Source organism: Antedon bifida, chromosome 3 (genome assembly GCF_963402885.1).
Source record: "Antedon bifida chromosome 3, ecAntBifi1.1, whole genome shotgun sequence".
NCBI classification, from domain to species: Eukaryota; Metazoa; Echinodermata; class Crinoidea; order Comatulida; family Antedonidae; genus Antedon; species Antedon bifida.
This window is the reverse complement of record NC_136228.1, coordinates 13,965,085-13,981,294: the sequence shown is the minus strand read 5'-3', so window position 1 is coordinate 13,981,294 and position 16,210 is coordinate 13,965,085. Positions and strand designations below refer to the sequence as shown.

The following is a 16,210-nucleotide window of genomic DNA, read 5'->3' as shown; positions in this document are numbered from 1 at the left end:
ATTTTCCTAAACAACAATGTTAATTGCATGTACAGTATAACATATTGGTGATCAGAGAGTAAATCTTTATAATCCAGATAGTCATTTCTTTTTTAATGAAAGGAAAAGTAATAAAAGTAGTAGAATGTTGCTAATAACACTCTAGAAAATTTCAACTGAATAACTAGATCATTAAATGAGACGATAACATACATGGTAACCTAGGCCAAGTAGGCCAAGCCTATAATTAGCCTTCGTCTCCTGATGCTCTTTGTAGGCATAGTTTAGTCTATAAAAGTAGGAAGTGGTTACCTTAAAAAAGGTCTAAGGTCAAACTTACCTAAACTAAAGCCTAATTACAATAATAATCTATTTATTTATTTATTAAACTACTTCATTAAATGTTGCATATAAAATAGAAAAGCAACTAAATTAACTCAATATAAAAACAATTAAATTATTATACATTGTTCATAACATTTGTTACGCACCTGTATGGTAAATGTTGATGGTTTGTCGGTTAACATTGGAAATGCCATTTCAAATCACTTGGGAAAATATCTCCATACACTCTTATAAGTAGGCATTTGCCGAACATATTTTTACCATAATACCGTATTATAACCAATAGCTTTTTAAATAAGGTATTGATTAGTTCAGGTCAAAGGTCAAGTTGTCAGAAATTATATTTCCTTTTAACTTTGGGGGAAAAGTTCTATTAGATTAAATACAAATATAGATGTTCTGATAAAATAAAGACCGATTAACACTAGATGACGAGATTAGTACAATTCTGCCTTTCCTACTCATGTCTTTCTTGACCCAGTTTAGGTGGAATTAAATAAAAGGATTACCTTTTTTATTTCCATTAGCTTTTTAGTCGCGTGGACGCGACTCTATAGTTCACTATGTCGGTCGGTCGGTCTGTCTGTCTGTCGGTCCGGTATCACTATGCGTTTTAGCACGCGACTAATGGCTGTTGGCCTTGTTACCTAGGTAAGCTGCTACCAAAATGTGCAATATAGTGTGTGATATATTTTATTATATAACACCTAAATAAATTCCTGTCATTCGATTGAACGATTGTGGGTCACATGGCGTGCAATAGTACGCACTATTAAACCATCGTTTAATAATACGTGTACTAAAAAAAAAATATTTTCGCGTTTGGAAATATTTTTTTTATCCTATTGCTTTTGAAATACAACAGAGATGTAAGTACATTGTTTGGTCGTTTGTTTACATACAGTAGGTGTGTTTATAAAATCCAAAAAAATATACTATTTAATATATTATTAAAAACCAAATGTTACTGTTTTAATAAATAATGTAATGTAAATCAAATGTATGCCTTGTTTAGTTGGCTAGGCCTGCCTTTTATTTGATTCAAATGACAGGAATCTATTCAGATGTTGTATAAAACAAATAATGAATGTTTTATATTCGTGTAATGGTACAAATAATGGCATTTGGTGAATGATGGAAGGTTATATATCAACTCGGCTGTCGCCTCGTTGAAATATAACCTTTCATTCACCTCATGCCATTATTTGTACCATTACACTCATAATGGCCCAGCGAAAACGATCGACAATAAATAGATAAAAAATACATTTTTCTTGGATAAAACGAAAGAAATTAGAACAGTTTTCGTTCTAGAAATATAGGATAATCATGTATGCTGTATTTGATAAAAATAATTTTTTTTTAAATCCAATCAACTGACGTCATGATCAATAAAAACAATAAACTCGTTGTATTGTAACGATATTATTGCTCTTACTAATCATGACGTCATTTGATTGCACGTGTGGAAATATTATTTTCATCAAAGGCAACATAGATGATAATCCTAATAGTTCTAGGATTAAAACTGTTTAAAATTCTTTTGTTTTAGGTATGAAAAATGCATATATATATCGCCCTAGTGTAAATAGGCCTTATATTAAACATTCATTATTTGTAAAAGAGTTAACGACACAGAGGTTTGAAAGATCACACGAGTACGTGCACGTCGGTTTAAGTGTGTAAAGTACAGTGCTTATAAATTCTTTTAGCCAAAAATTGGTTTCCTCGTATGTAACGCAATAAACCAATGTTTCGAGATAGGCAATCTATCACATACCCAAAGAAGAGGTGTGATTAACCTTTAGTATTATTACTTTTAATAGTAGCGGTTACGAAGTGTTAAAGGTGCCGGAGGAATGTGATAAAAAGAAACATCAACAGTAAGTATTGATATTTATAAATAGCAAAAATAAAGTATTTATTTACAGAATCAAAAATATAGAAAATATGAACCGAAGCGAGACCAAAATTCATCCTTCAAAAAAAAATAAAATAAAAGAATAAAATTATCATATACAGTACAATACATTGTTGTGTCAACGTCGGATATAACGTTACTTCGACGTCCAGTCACGACGTCGATACAGCAATGTTGAAATGACCTTGGATTTGAAGGTGAATCGACGTCGAGCAACGACGTAGTAACAACGTCGGATTTAAACGTCACGATTTCCATGTACATAAATTATAAGACATTATTCAAATTCAGTAATTTGTTGGTTGAAAAACTAAAGAGTACAGTATCACTTTATTCCAATTCCACTAATAATTGCAGCAACTATGTTTATGAACGAAAAATTGTAATAAATAATACAGCAAACTATAAACAGGTCATATAGATTGGGCCTAACAGATAAAAAAAGATATTTTCAGTTCATAGGATTTTCCAGCAGACTAGAAGTCAGTGTCAGTGCGTCTAGATAGTAGTATGAAACGGCTTTTAATATTTGATATCACGTGTTCTGTATTTAAAAAATCCGCTTCGCTACAGCCACTCAAATACTCAGTCTCGGAGAAGTGGATCTCGAAATGTCAAGATCCACCGGCCCCAAAAGCTGCTTTTTTTAAACAATTTTCCTTTTTTATCACTTATTCACATCATAATACGTACTTTGTTTATGTACGTCTCATGGCAACACTTTCGTACTACGCGCGTATCTGCTACTACTACGTCCTCTGTCACCGAATCATTCCAGTAGCACATTAAATGTGATAACACGCCTCAATAATGTAAATTGATTACAGTAGTAAAAAATTACTAGAATTAAAGGAATGAGTTATACTAATATATACACTAAAGCTAGAGAATGTTAATTAATTAATTAACAAGATTATCAAATATAGTTTTTTTAAAGCTTAACAATGGGTTTATGACGTCGCCTCCTGTAGCGCGTATTTAGAACATAAATCCGGACACGCGCGCGATATTGTTTTTATGACGTACAAGTGTGGCACGCACACTAAAATGTATAAAGGCACCCGAAAACGGAGCTCCAGGCCTCACCAGTCGTCAGAATTTTATTTTCTGGTTTTAAATACGACGAATTAATTTACCTTTACGCACCCTAAATATTTGTATTTATACGTCCGTCTAAGCTATCATTATGAATTCTAGCATCAATCTACTTCCTTTCTGGCGCCGTTCACGACGGTAAGTTTTTTTTTGGAGCCAGGCCTCTCTCTCTAAAGCTAGCTATATGGCCTAGGCTACTACTACTAGGCTACTACTAGGCTACTACTACTACTACTACTACTAAAAGCCTAGGAGGCCTACCTAGTTTAGGCTATGACTGGAGGCTTTAGTTAGGCTGATAAGGATAGGCCTACCTTGCTAGAGGGCCTACCACTACTAGGCTAGCTAGGCCTATATCAATCATGTATGTTGTACTAGGCCTAGGCTAGGCCTAATTATATAGGCTAATAAATACAGCTTACTAAACTCCTAAGCCTATAGAATAGGCCTGGCCTATCCCCTGGCCTGCTGTTTCCTGTTCTTAGACGCCATATGTCCTGTTCTAGGGCCAGGCCTACTAGGCTTCCTACTATTTACTAAGCCTAGCTAGCCTATCATTTATTATTTATATTTATTATATTATTGCTATTCTCCCTCCTGCTGGCCTACCCTTATCTAGTTCCCTGCTATTCTTACTTATTTCCTATCTGTTCCTACTATTAATAGGGCTAGGCTAGCAAGGGCAAGCCTAGATAAGCTTTACATAAGCTTTACCTACTATGCTGCTACCAGGCCCTAGGCCTACTTAATAGTAGGCCTAATTACTAATAGAAGCCCATGCAATTTATTGATTTTGATATTAAACCGACAATGTCTGGATTTATTCTATTTGTACTGTAGCTTGGATCCGCAACTGCATACAACAGGAATGAATCTGTTGAAGAAGAAGCCTGTAACAGGATCATTCCAACCAGATGCCAATCCACTTTCAGAATCAAAAAGAAATACTGTTAATCCAGGTGATTTGGTATTTATGCGGACAATGGAAGGCAACAAGGTAGAAAAAGACTCCTAACACATCTTGCAAGTTTCACATTGTCATCAATAATATTATCCTATAGCCTATTAACTTTGTTTCAACAACAATTAATAACAATATTAATTCAATTTCTTATTATTAAACAATTGTTTTCAGATCATGAGTACATTCCTGTGTCAAGTTGAATGTGCTTTGGACCATAAGAGAAACGATATGGAAGCTATTGAAATGGAAGCAGAGAAACTGAGAGAAAAGTATGAACAAGATAAAAACAGCTTAAATTAACAAACAATATATACAATATTGTGTTCTTATTTTTTTAATATATAGTATCAAAATGTAATGTGTTAACTGTGTTATATACCTGAATGTTTTATATGATTATTACGTTTATAGGAAGAAAGCAAGTGAAAGGCTATTAAAAGAGTTTAAGAAAAGAAATGGAGAGCTGAAAAAAGTATTAAATGCGAAGAAAGCATCACATTTTTTAAAAATGCTGGAAGCATTTACAAACAAAGATGAGGAAATAAAGAAAGTTTCAAATGAAAAGGAAGAGTTACAGAAAAAGTTGGAAGTTGTAAATGCCAAGTAAGTATTGATCAGTTCATCTTTGTAACAAATTTGAATGGAGCTACAATAACCATTCATTAAGCTAACCCTACATAAGTTTCAACACTTTAAATATTTTTATTTTTATTTCAGAATGATGGAAGAGTCGAAAAACAAAGATGATGAAGTAAAGAAAGTATTAAGTGAAAAGAAAGATTTACAGAAAGAGTTGGAAGCTGTAAATGCCATGTAAATATTGAAAAGTTCATCTTTGTAACAAATTTGAATAGTAAAAATGGAGCTACAGTTAACCTATATATTTGAATTGATAATTTGTAAACACTTCGTTGATTTTTATTTTTTTAGAATGATGGAAAAGTTTAAAAACAAAGATGATGAAGTAAACAAAGTATTAAGTGAAAAGAAAGATTTACAGAAAGAGTTGGAAGCTGTAAATGCCAAGTAAATATGATTGAACAGTTTATTTTTTTATCTAGTAGTAATGGAACTGCAGTTTATTAAGCTGACCCTATTTTTGATTTGATAATATTGCCAACAATAAAATGTTTATATTAATTTCAGAATGATGGAAGATTCTAAAAATAATAGTGATGAAAAAAAGAAATTGTCAAATGAAAAGAAAGAACTACAGAAGGAGTTAGAAGCTGTAAATGCCAAGTAAGTATTGAACAGTTTTATCTGTAACAGCTTTTACAGTAATATATTAAGCTAACCCTATTTGATAATTTTTCCACATATTCAAACATTTGTTATAATTTAAGAATGATGGAAGAGTTGAAACACAAAGACGATGAAGTAAAGAAAGTATTGAATGAAAAGAAAGATTTACAGAAAGAGTTGGAAGCTGTAAATGCCAAGTAAATATGATTGAACAGTTTATTTTTTGATCTAGTAGTAATGGAACTGCAGTTTATTAAGCTGAACCTATTTTTGATTTGATAATATTGCCAACAATAAAATGTTTATATTAATTTCAGAATGATGGAAGATTCTAAAAATAATAGTGAGGAAAAAAAGAAATTGTCAAATGAAAAGAAAGAACTACAGAAGGAGTTAGAAGCTGTAAATGCCAAGTAAGTATTGAACAGTTTTATCTGTAACAACTTTTACAGTTACTTAATAAGCTAATCCTATTTGTTATTTGATAATTTTTCCACATATTCAAACATTTTATCATAATTTCAGAATGAAGGAAGAGTTGAAAAACAAAGACGAGGAAGTAAAGAAAGTATTGAATGAAAAGAAAGATTTACAGAAAGAGTTGGAAGCTGTAAATGCCAAGTAAAGATGATTGAAAAGTTTATTTTTGTATCTAGGTTTAATAATAATGGAGCTACAGGAGCTTTGATTATATTGCCAACACCAAAATGTTTATATTAATTTCAGAATGATGGAAGATTCTAGAAACAATAGTGAGGAAATAAAGAAATTGTCAAATGAAAAGCAAGAACTAAAGAAAGAGTTGGAAGCTGTAAATGCTAAGTAAGTATTGAAAAGTTTTATCTGTAGCAACTTTTACAGTTATTTATTATGCTAACCCTATTTTTTATTTGATAATTTTTCAAAACATTCAAACATTTTTATTATAATTTCAGAATGATGAAAGAGTTGAAAAACAAAGACGATGAGGTAAAGAAAGTTGGAAATGAAAAGAAATATTTACAGAAAGAGTTGGAAGCTGTAAATGCCAAGTAAGTCTTGATCAGTTATCTGCAACAATGTTTACAGTTATTTATTAAGCTAACCCTTTTTGTTATTTGATATTTTTTCAACAAATTAAAAAATGTTCATGTTTATTTTAGAATGATGGAAGAAGTATATAAAGTATCAAGTGAAAAGAAAGATTTACAGAAAGAGTTGGAAGCTGTAAATGACAAGTAAAATATTATTGAAAAGTTTATTTTTGTATCTAGGTTTAATGGTAATAGAGCTATAATTTAGCTAACCCTATTTTTTATTTGTATATAGCAACACCAACATTTTTATCTTAATTTCAGAATGATGAACGATTCTAGAAACAATGGTGAGGAAATAAAGAAATTGTCAAATGAAAAGACAGAACTACAGAAAGAGTTAGAAGCTGTAAATGCCAAGTAAATAATTTTTGAAAGTTTATTTTTTCCATCTATGTTTAATATTAATGGAGCTACAGTTTATTAAGCTAACCATATTTTTGATTTGATAGCTAACCCTATTTGTTATTTGATAATTTTTCAACACTTTTTTATTTTAATTTCAGAATGATGAAAGAGTTTAAAAACAAAGAAGATGAAGTAAAGAAAGTGTTAAGTGAAAAGAAAGATTTACAGAAAGAGTTGGAATCTGTAAATACCATGTAAGTATTCAAAAGTTTATAACTTTTAACATTATGAGCTACAGTAACAATCTATTATGATAATGCTATTTTCAATACTTCTAACATTATGTTAAATAGCCAATTTAGGCTGAATGAAACATATTGCCAACAGAGCAAAGAGAAGAAAGAAATTGAAGAGCTTGTAGAAGAGTTAAATAAAAAAAATGAGCAGTTGAAGAAAGTTCTGAAAAAGAGAACAGAATTACTTAATGCTACAAACACTAAGTAAGTATAATGTTTATATTGATAATTTGAAGCTAACCACATTTTAAATGTTGTGATAATCACAACCAACATGAAAAGGATTAAAGTTGGCTAAATCAATTGATACCCTTGAAGCAAAGCTATGTATTTATTGATCATATCATTATTATCACAACTTGTTTCATGATTATCTTCAACACCAACAATTTCATCATCGTCCTCTCATCATAGTCCTCATTATCAACATTCAATAATCATAAATTTACAACAGTATTGTTGACACTTTTTCTCTAAAGGCTTTGAAATTACATGTTGTCACTTGCACATTTTTCTTCAAATAGAAATAGTCTATCTTGATATAACTTATCAAAATATAATTCCAACAGATATAAAGAACAACTAAACGAAGCCAAGGAGATGTTAAAGAGTAAACAATGCACAGATAGTTCAAGAGAACAAGGGTAAGTGTAGGTTCATACAATAATGACCAAGATAGCTTAACCCCCAGCCACTAATGAATTTAAGATATTATATTTATGATGAAAATAAAATATTATAGATAAAAAGGAAATTAGAATAATAAAAATTACACACGTTAATTTGAAGCTAATTAAAACAAATCATTTAGTTATTATTATATTTTTTAGCTGTCTTAATTGCGATCAAAAGGAAAGAGAATTAGACAATCTCAAGAAACTTTTAAAGAATGAAGAGAATAAGGTTATGGAATTGTTTGAAGAAGTTCAAAGGTAGGATTATCTTATATCGTCACAAGCCCATAAATAGGATTCTAATGTTGACTTCTGAGAATGCTATTGCACGGCTTCCTCAAGTGTAAAAGAAGAGAGTCTCCTCATTAACAGATAATGTTTTACATTGTAGGCCTAACAATTTAGATAATCCGGCAATATATTATCTGATATTTCCTTAAACAAAATGCTAAGTTATTAACTCCTTTACTTGCTTTAAAAAAAAAAAAGAATTCAGCTACCCGCTTCAGCAGATTCAAACCAAGGAAAAGACAAGACAGAGGTATTGCTGAGTCTCCTGCCAACCGTGAACGTGATCAACCAGAAGGATATAAAACCAGTCGACGAGACGAAAACATCAGTGGTCATCGGTCAAGGCCCTTTTGGGGAAGTTTCTCTGATGAGACACACTCCGACCAACTCATTGGTTGCTGTCAAAACCATCTTAAATGGCAGTGCAGATAACATCAAAATAGAGGCTCGCACAATGCAACTATGTTCTGCTCACCCATCATTTCCGTTCATGTTTGGCGTAGTAAGAGATGATAATAACATCATTCAAATTGTCTCTTCGTTTGTTGGAGTTGACATTTCATCTCTTACTCTTAGAAAAGCAATAAAGAGTAAATTCGTCAACATGAATAGGAGGTCAATTCTTAACATCCTATTGACAGTATCTGATGGTGTGAAGTTCCTCCACCAGAACAAAATTGCACATAATGACATAAAGGCAGAAAACATTCTCCTTTCACATGAAAGTAAAGAATGGATGGGCAAGATTATTGACATGGGTGGAATAACATCACCACTTGTGGAACCACCTGCTGCTGAAGTAACATCAAGTGACATCTTTGCCCTCTGCTTTGTTATTTGTGAAGTAGCCCAGACATGCCATTGGCAGCAACTTAATGAGTTGGCCGTAAGATGCAAGAAAACTCGACCACCGATTGACGATCTCATCTCTCTTCTATCCAAACTTAATATCTGAAAAAAACAACAGTATAACATTATGTTCAAATTCAAAAATCAATATTATATTTTATACTGAATCTCTGTTTTAATCATGTTTGCAACTTTCAAAATGTGCAATATTTGGATTATGATAATTATTTATAGATTTTTATACAAAGAAATGTATTAAAAACAATAACGGTATAATTATTTTATGGCAAATAAATATTTTGGTGAAATTTTACTAACAAAATGATATCTAAAATGTGTCTGTTGTTTGTTTAAAACAATATTGGTAGGCCTACAGTAAATCGTTGTAAAAACAGAAAGGGTTGCTTTTCGTGACTGATCCTCGCGAATTATTGTGCAACCTGATACAAAGACATTGGTGGCGATGACTGGAGCGGTAATAATGCAAGCTGTTTTTTTCTCTATCATGTGCTTCAATATTGTGTGATATATTTTATAATATAACACCTAAATAAATTCCTGTCATTCTATTGAACGATTGTGTGTCACATGGCATGTAATAGTACGCACTATTAAACGATCGTTTAATAGTACGTGTACGAAAAATAAGCTTTTCGCGTTTGGAAATTATTTAGATGTTATATAAAACAAATAATGAATGTTTTATATTCGTGTATCCAATGCTGTGCCGTCCCAATTTACCATCCGATGTTCCTCCGTGGAAAAATGATCATTCCACGTTTTTACTTCATCGGAGCATGTTTATTTATAACAAATTGATAATCGAACTAATGATACGTCTGACTTTCCTTGGTTGTTATACGGATTACAGATTATTCTAATTAATAAAAAAATCGTCACTTTAATGACAACGCTAATGAAACAAGGAAATAAATGATTGGCTGGTTCATTGCTATATACTTGAGTTAAAAGGCCTTGGCTTAATTTAAAATCATATCGTACTTTCGGGTATGCGTTCTCATTAAATGATCGAACTACGTATCTCGCCTTTTGTACGGTGTGCACTTAGATGTTGTCTCTATCGACTACACTGCAGATGATACCAAACTGACTTCTAGACAATGTATTCCACATACCTGCATCAATACTTTATAATCGTAATATCGGCAGTGTATGCTGATAATACTTATCTTCTACAGACAACAGCGCCCCAGACACCCGCCGAAAACTGCCAAACGATGTCTGGTAACATTTACATTGGTGGTCTTGTTACTATCCATCGTGTCAGCGAGGTAATAGACGATAGCTTGACAGAAGGACCAATTAAAGAAAAATGCTCAGAACCATACGATAACGGAATATACACTTCCTTGTCCATCATCCACGCTATTGAAGAAATAAATGCTCGCACGTACTTAGATTTGAAAAATGTAACTCTTGGGTACGTGTTGGCGGATAGCTGTCGTTCAAGAACTGGTGCCCTTCGAGGGACGATTCAACTCTCCAGTGGTACATGCGGTCCTGAAGAAGCTCCTATTGCAGTGGTTGCTGATACTTTCTCCGGTTCTCTAAGTCCCGTGGCTCATTACTTACAGCTTACGACAACACCACTTATTGCCGTATTTTCTACAAGTGTTGAATTCACTAACATGGAGTTTTACCCGACCTTTTTTCGAACTGTGCCGAACGACGATCACCAGTCTGAAGCATTGGTTCACATTGTCGACAGTTTTAATTGGAAGTGGGTGGGTGCTATTGCAACCGATGAAAACTATGGTCACTACGGTGTTAGCCATTTTAAAGAAATTGCTATGAAAAGAGGAATATGCATTGCTTTCGAATCCTACGTGCCAACATTTATAGATTCGAAGAGCGTTTCTGATGTCGTCGATTTAATAATGAAATATCCTAAGGTTAAAGTTATTATAACTTTTATTAGTAGCGGTTACGAAGTGTTAAAGGTGCTGGAGGAATGTGATAAAAAGAACATTAGCAGTAAGTATTTATATTTACTAGATGATCGTGCCCTCTCCCGATTTCCAATGTACGTACCGCAGGACAATAATACATGTCGTTTGGATGAACGAACGAATAAATAGACACAGTGATTTATGTAGTCAACTGAAATTAGCACCCTGGGAATTACTTCCGAATAGAAAGAGTCCCAAAATGAGTCAAATTTAAACAAATCTATGTTTTTTATGTATGTATTAGGGTTGAGGGATGGGGAAAAGGATGGGCGCCAAGAGGAACAATATTTAAATATATTCTGTATCCATTCAGTACGAAATATTAATTGTTTTCATGTTTTACAAATAATATACCACTAAACACAGTGTCACAAAATGAGTCTAAATGTTTGAGTCAAATTTACACAAATAGTCGATTGATATAGTACAAGTAACGTATACCACTACGACGTTTATATTTTTTGTAATTTCAGTTTTAATTAATACAAACGTTAAGAAGCAACTGTCAGTAATAATTTATTTGTATGTGTTTATATAATGTAAAACAGTTTGTGTAAAACACCTCTATTCAGGACAAATCGTAAATTCGCTTCAATCGTCAATAATAACTATCTAACTAAATCTAACTTAATTAGTAGGCCTAATGGTTTTCAATTGTTTCTTAAAGCCAATTTATACTTAAGCTGATTCTTACCCACCAAAGTTGTTCTACGTTAGGGCATGTGATCCTTCGTAGGCTACTGTACGCCTATCCTAATTTGTTTATTATCCTAATTAGAGCCAGTTCATACGGTACTTAGTTATTTACACGGGTAAGTTGTTTCCTATCCACCAAAGGTTGCGGTAACTGTTCTAAAGAAAGCAAATAACTCGGGTAAATAACTATAATGCCTAAACGGGCCCTTAGAAAGTTATGTGATACAGCGGTTTTGGTAAAAGCATTGAGAACAAGGCCAACAGCCATTAAGTCGCGTGCTACAATGCATAGTGATACCGGACCGACAGACAGACAGACAGACCGACCAACCGACCGACATAGTGAACTATAGAGTCGCGTCCACGCGACTAAAAAGGTTACGCGCGATTTACTGAAAATAATGTCCTAATACGAATACGAATAAAACTCTAAATAGTCCTATAAAAAACTACGTCCTTACGTAAAAGAATACATACGCTCTTTTAATTGCCCAGATGGCTCTCGAATACAGCGTTAATAACTGGAAATGGTAAAAATGAACACAGATGGACATCCATTAGACCGCGTATACCACGATCGGAAAACACCCCTATTTGGGGAAAATCGTTGAACCTAAATTCGTTTTAATTGTCAATAACTCATTCTAACTCAATTTAATTAGTAAACAGGGTTACATCAGGTGGTTAAAATCAGTACCGAAAGTACGAACCAACTATATATACCATCGAGTAAACATTCTAGAAGTAACGCGCGATTGACCGAATTTTGCCCTTACCTAAATTTATATATAGATAAATACCATAAATAAAGTAATTATTTACAGAATAAAAAATAGAGAAAATATGCACCGAAGCGAGGCGAAAATTCTTCCTTAAAAAAAAAAGATAAGAATAATGTATATGAATTATCATATACAGTCACGTCACCGGTACATTATTAAAATTAAAATGCATCATTTTATATAAATCGTTATTTTAATTTTGTAAAGATGTTTTTAATTTCGATTGATGCATTTTGACATTTATAATAACCTTGGGTTTTGAGCTTTCACAATATCTATGATTAAAAGATTTCTATGATTTGCGAAAAACTATAAGGTAGATTGATTTACAACATCGTTACTGACCTTAAAAGTACATTGTATTGAATGATGTAATCCTAATTCATTATTATTTCCTTGAGAAAAGACCAAAATACTGATTTGATGGGTTTCTTTCCATTTGTCGATAACTTAAATATTGTCCCTCTGAAATTGTTTTTGTTTATTAGGCCTATGCCATTTTAATGTTAAATAATAGTTGTTCACTTCTACCAAAAATTGGATTGAAAAGAAAAATATTTACATAAAAAACTGAAATTATCTGTCAGGTGTTGGTTCAATGAAACCGTTTGTTTGGTCTTTATATAAGTAAAATCATTTTTTGACATTAAAATGGCATTCAACAAAAGCATTAAAATCACGATGGAGAAAAATATTTCATGAATAGACACAATTCCAAAAGAAAGAATCGTCTCTCTGTCCAGTTTGTGAATCATGGGAGGCGGTGTTCATTGTGATCTATATAAAATCAATCCAATGTCTTTTGTTTCTATTAGAAAAGGTTTGGATAGGAACAGATGCTTGGATAATTTCACGAAGATTTGCTTCAAATGTATTTTACAATGTCATTGATGCAGTGATTGGTACCTCTATTGAAGAAGTTCGTAATGAAGATTTCTGGAACTATTTCTTATCACGTAAACCCAACAACACTAATCTGAATTCTTGGTTTATTGAATATTGGGAGAAAATATTTTCTTGCCAGTTGTTTAACTATAAAGAGAACAACGAAACGGAGGTGAATCAAGAGTGTTGGTCGCATTCATTAGAAGAAAAATCTGATGAATTCAGAACATTCATTGATTTTACAACGTATAATGCCGTGTATGCTATTGGTTATGCCATTTATGACATCATTGAATGCAGGCCTCCTAATGGACTGTTGCAGGATGGACGTTGTCCTGACATAAACAACCTTGAACCGTGGGCACTAATGCAGTATCTTAGAAACGTGAACTTTACTCATCCTATTATTAAAGATCGTCAATTTATGTTTGATGACAATTATGAAGTTTTAGCTCGCTACACTGTTTACTACTGGAAACGTACGTCAGAAAATACCGTTAAAGTTGAAGTAATTGGAAGTTATGACCAGTCAAGTTATCCACACTTAGAAATGAACACGTCAACGATATTATGGAATGGAGGAAATTCGACGAAGGTATACCACTGTCCTTGTAAAAAATGTTAAATAAAGAGTTTTCTCTCATGTATCAGGCACTAATGTTTAGATTTTATTTTAAAGATTCCAATGTCGGTTTGTAGCTTTCCATGTCAGCCAGGTACCAGAAAGGCGATTGATGCGAGTAAGCCTAGTTGCTGCTTTGATTGCGTTCAATGTTCCGATGGTACGATTTCGACAACTCAAGGTACGGTGGCGGTATGCTTACTTCCAATAAGTAATTTATACTTTTAAATTGAACCACGCTTTTCCAAAAATGTGCTTATTTCCATTTATGTGACGTCAACATTAATTTTTAAATCTTCCTTAAAGATGTATTGTACCCCTGAAAAATGTTGTTGTTGAATATGTGATTTTAATGTCACTTAACAGTTATCCACTTTGATTATTGGATTGAAAAAAAACATATTTACCTGAAAAACTGTACTTTAAAGCAAAAATAGTTAAATTTGTTGCAATCCAATGGGTTTTTGGTTGAATTTCAAAATTTATTTGGTCATTTTATAAGTGAAAGTGTATTGTCCCCGTTTTTTCTGCGAAAGTGATTAACTAACTATTAAAACTACAAAATAACCTATTGAAAGTCTGATTCATTCATTAATCTTCAATTTTCATGTCTTTTGGGGAGACAAAGCATCTTTAAGTATAATTTGCTTGTCGGAAAATATTTGGATAATTAAATAAAATTATTGTTGAAAACTTTTTGTAGACCAAACCAAATGCACAGCTTGCGAGGATGGTTACTTCTCAAATGAAGAAAACACCAAGTGTTTATTAAAACCTCTAGCAGTAGTGGAATGGAGAGATCCAGTTGTAATTGGTTTCCTAATCTGGTCCGGTGTTGGCTGTATTTTCACTTTCATCACTGTCTCTATATTTTTCGTAAAACGAGAATCGGAAGTAGTAAAATCTTCGTCGCGTGATCTGAGTATAATATTACAAATCGGAATCATTGCCGGTTATCTATCTTCAATATTGTTCTTAATTCCTCCTACTAACTTCATATGTCAACTGCGCATTGCGGTTCCTAGTATTATAGCTTGTCTGTTGTTGGCGGTATTTCTAATCAAGATATATATGGTTATCAAAATATTTAACCGCGGGAAAAAGGGGAAGTCAATGATAAATGTAAAAATTCGGTTTATCAAATTCCGTTTGTTATTTGTTTTGTTAATTACCGGTTTTCAAATTTGCATAGTAATTGTATCGTATTTTACATTTTCTGTTAAGAAAGTAGAGGACATTAAATCATCTACAAAAGAAACAATAGTTGAATGCAATGTGACGATTGAAGCCTACATATCAAACGAACTATTCAACTTAATGTTGATTATCGTCTGCTTTGTGTTCGCATTTCGCGCGCGTAAAATGCCGCATAATTACCACGAAGCACGCTTTATATCCGTCGTAATGACGTTTTGGATAATAATCTTCTTGTTATCGATCACTACTCACTTGTTCACTGTTGGCGAACTACAGTCTATAATTGCTGTCATGTTCGTCTTAATTCTTTACACGCTCATTCTGATCATGCTTTTTGTACCGAAATGTTACATTCTAGCAACGAATAAAAACAATAACGCGGGAAATTCAATCAAGTCAAGTGGTTCGTGTGCCACAATATCTACTAGAGAGTCCGAGATTCAACATTGTTCACATATTTAAGACAATATAGACTTGTAACATATTTAGTATTATAACTTGCATTGTTTCGGTAAATAAATGTTGGTGTTGACTACAACTTGTTTGTGAAAAATTAGTACCTGTGTTTAAAATAAGATCGTCACAATTATGACAGAGATAGCACGCCATACATGATATAGAAGGAACGATGTTTATAGTTTCCAATAGTTTATTTGGTTTACTTGTAAGGAAAACTAAATAAACTGCTATATGTATTTCACTCTTTACACCGTCACTTGGAATGACCTTCTGTTGTATACAAAAACAATCGTCAGGATCTAGGTACTGACGGAAATTACACTAATTTGATTTTCCGTTAGTGATCTCTCCAATTTATTCGTATTAAGGCAACAATACGGAACTATGCACGCTTATTACATTTTAAATTTAAAATAACATCCTGTCGCAAATTCAGGGGCAACTAGAAAAATATGCCAGAGAAAATTTGGGATTGGTTATTTTTGCTTCCTGTCTAATATTTATAACAGTAAGGTCGAG

At 32.6% G+C, this 16,210-nt stretch overlaps 1 protein-coding gene across 1 annotated transcript; it reads left to right on the top strand.

The window, feature by feature from the left end:
- The first annotated feature begins 4,208 nt into the window (after positions 1 to 4,208).
- On the top strand, positions 4,209 to 5,750 carry LOC144838161 (uncharacterized). The gene is made up of 6 exons (XM_078693520.1): positions 4,209 to 4,337; positions 4,476 to 4,573; positions 4,716 to 4,907; positions 5,022 to 5,117; positions 5,235 to 5,330; positions 5,651 to 5,750. The coding sequence occupies exons 1-6, from the start codon at positions 4,209 to 4,211 to the stop codon at positions 5,748 to 5,750; spliced, it is 711 nt and encodes a 236-aa protein (XP_078549646.1).
- Positions 5,751 to 16,210: the final 10,460 nt, after the last annotated feature.

Excerpts from the sequence above, each read along its gene's own strand:
- LOC144838161 (XM_078693520.1), top strand. The coding sequence starts at position 4,209 with ATGAATCTGTTGAAGAAGAAGCCTGTAACAGGATCATTCCAACCAGAT. Across the intron at positions 4,338-4,475 it reads GGACAATGGAAGGCAACAAG|ATCATGAGTACATTCCTGTG; the intron begins GTAGAAAAAGAC and ends AATTGTTTTCAG. Across the intron at positions 4,908-5,021 it reads TTGGAAGTTGTAAATGCCAA|AATGATGGAAGAGTCGAAAA; the intron begins GTAAGTATTGAT and ends TTTTTATTTCAG.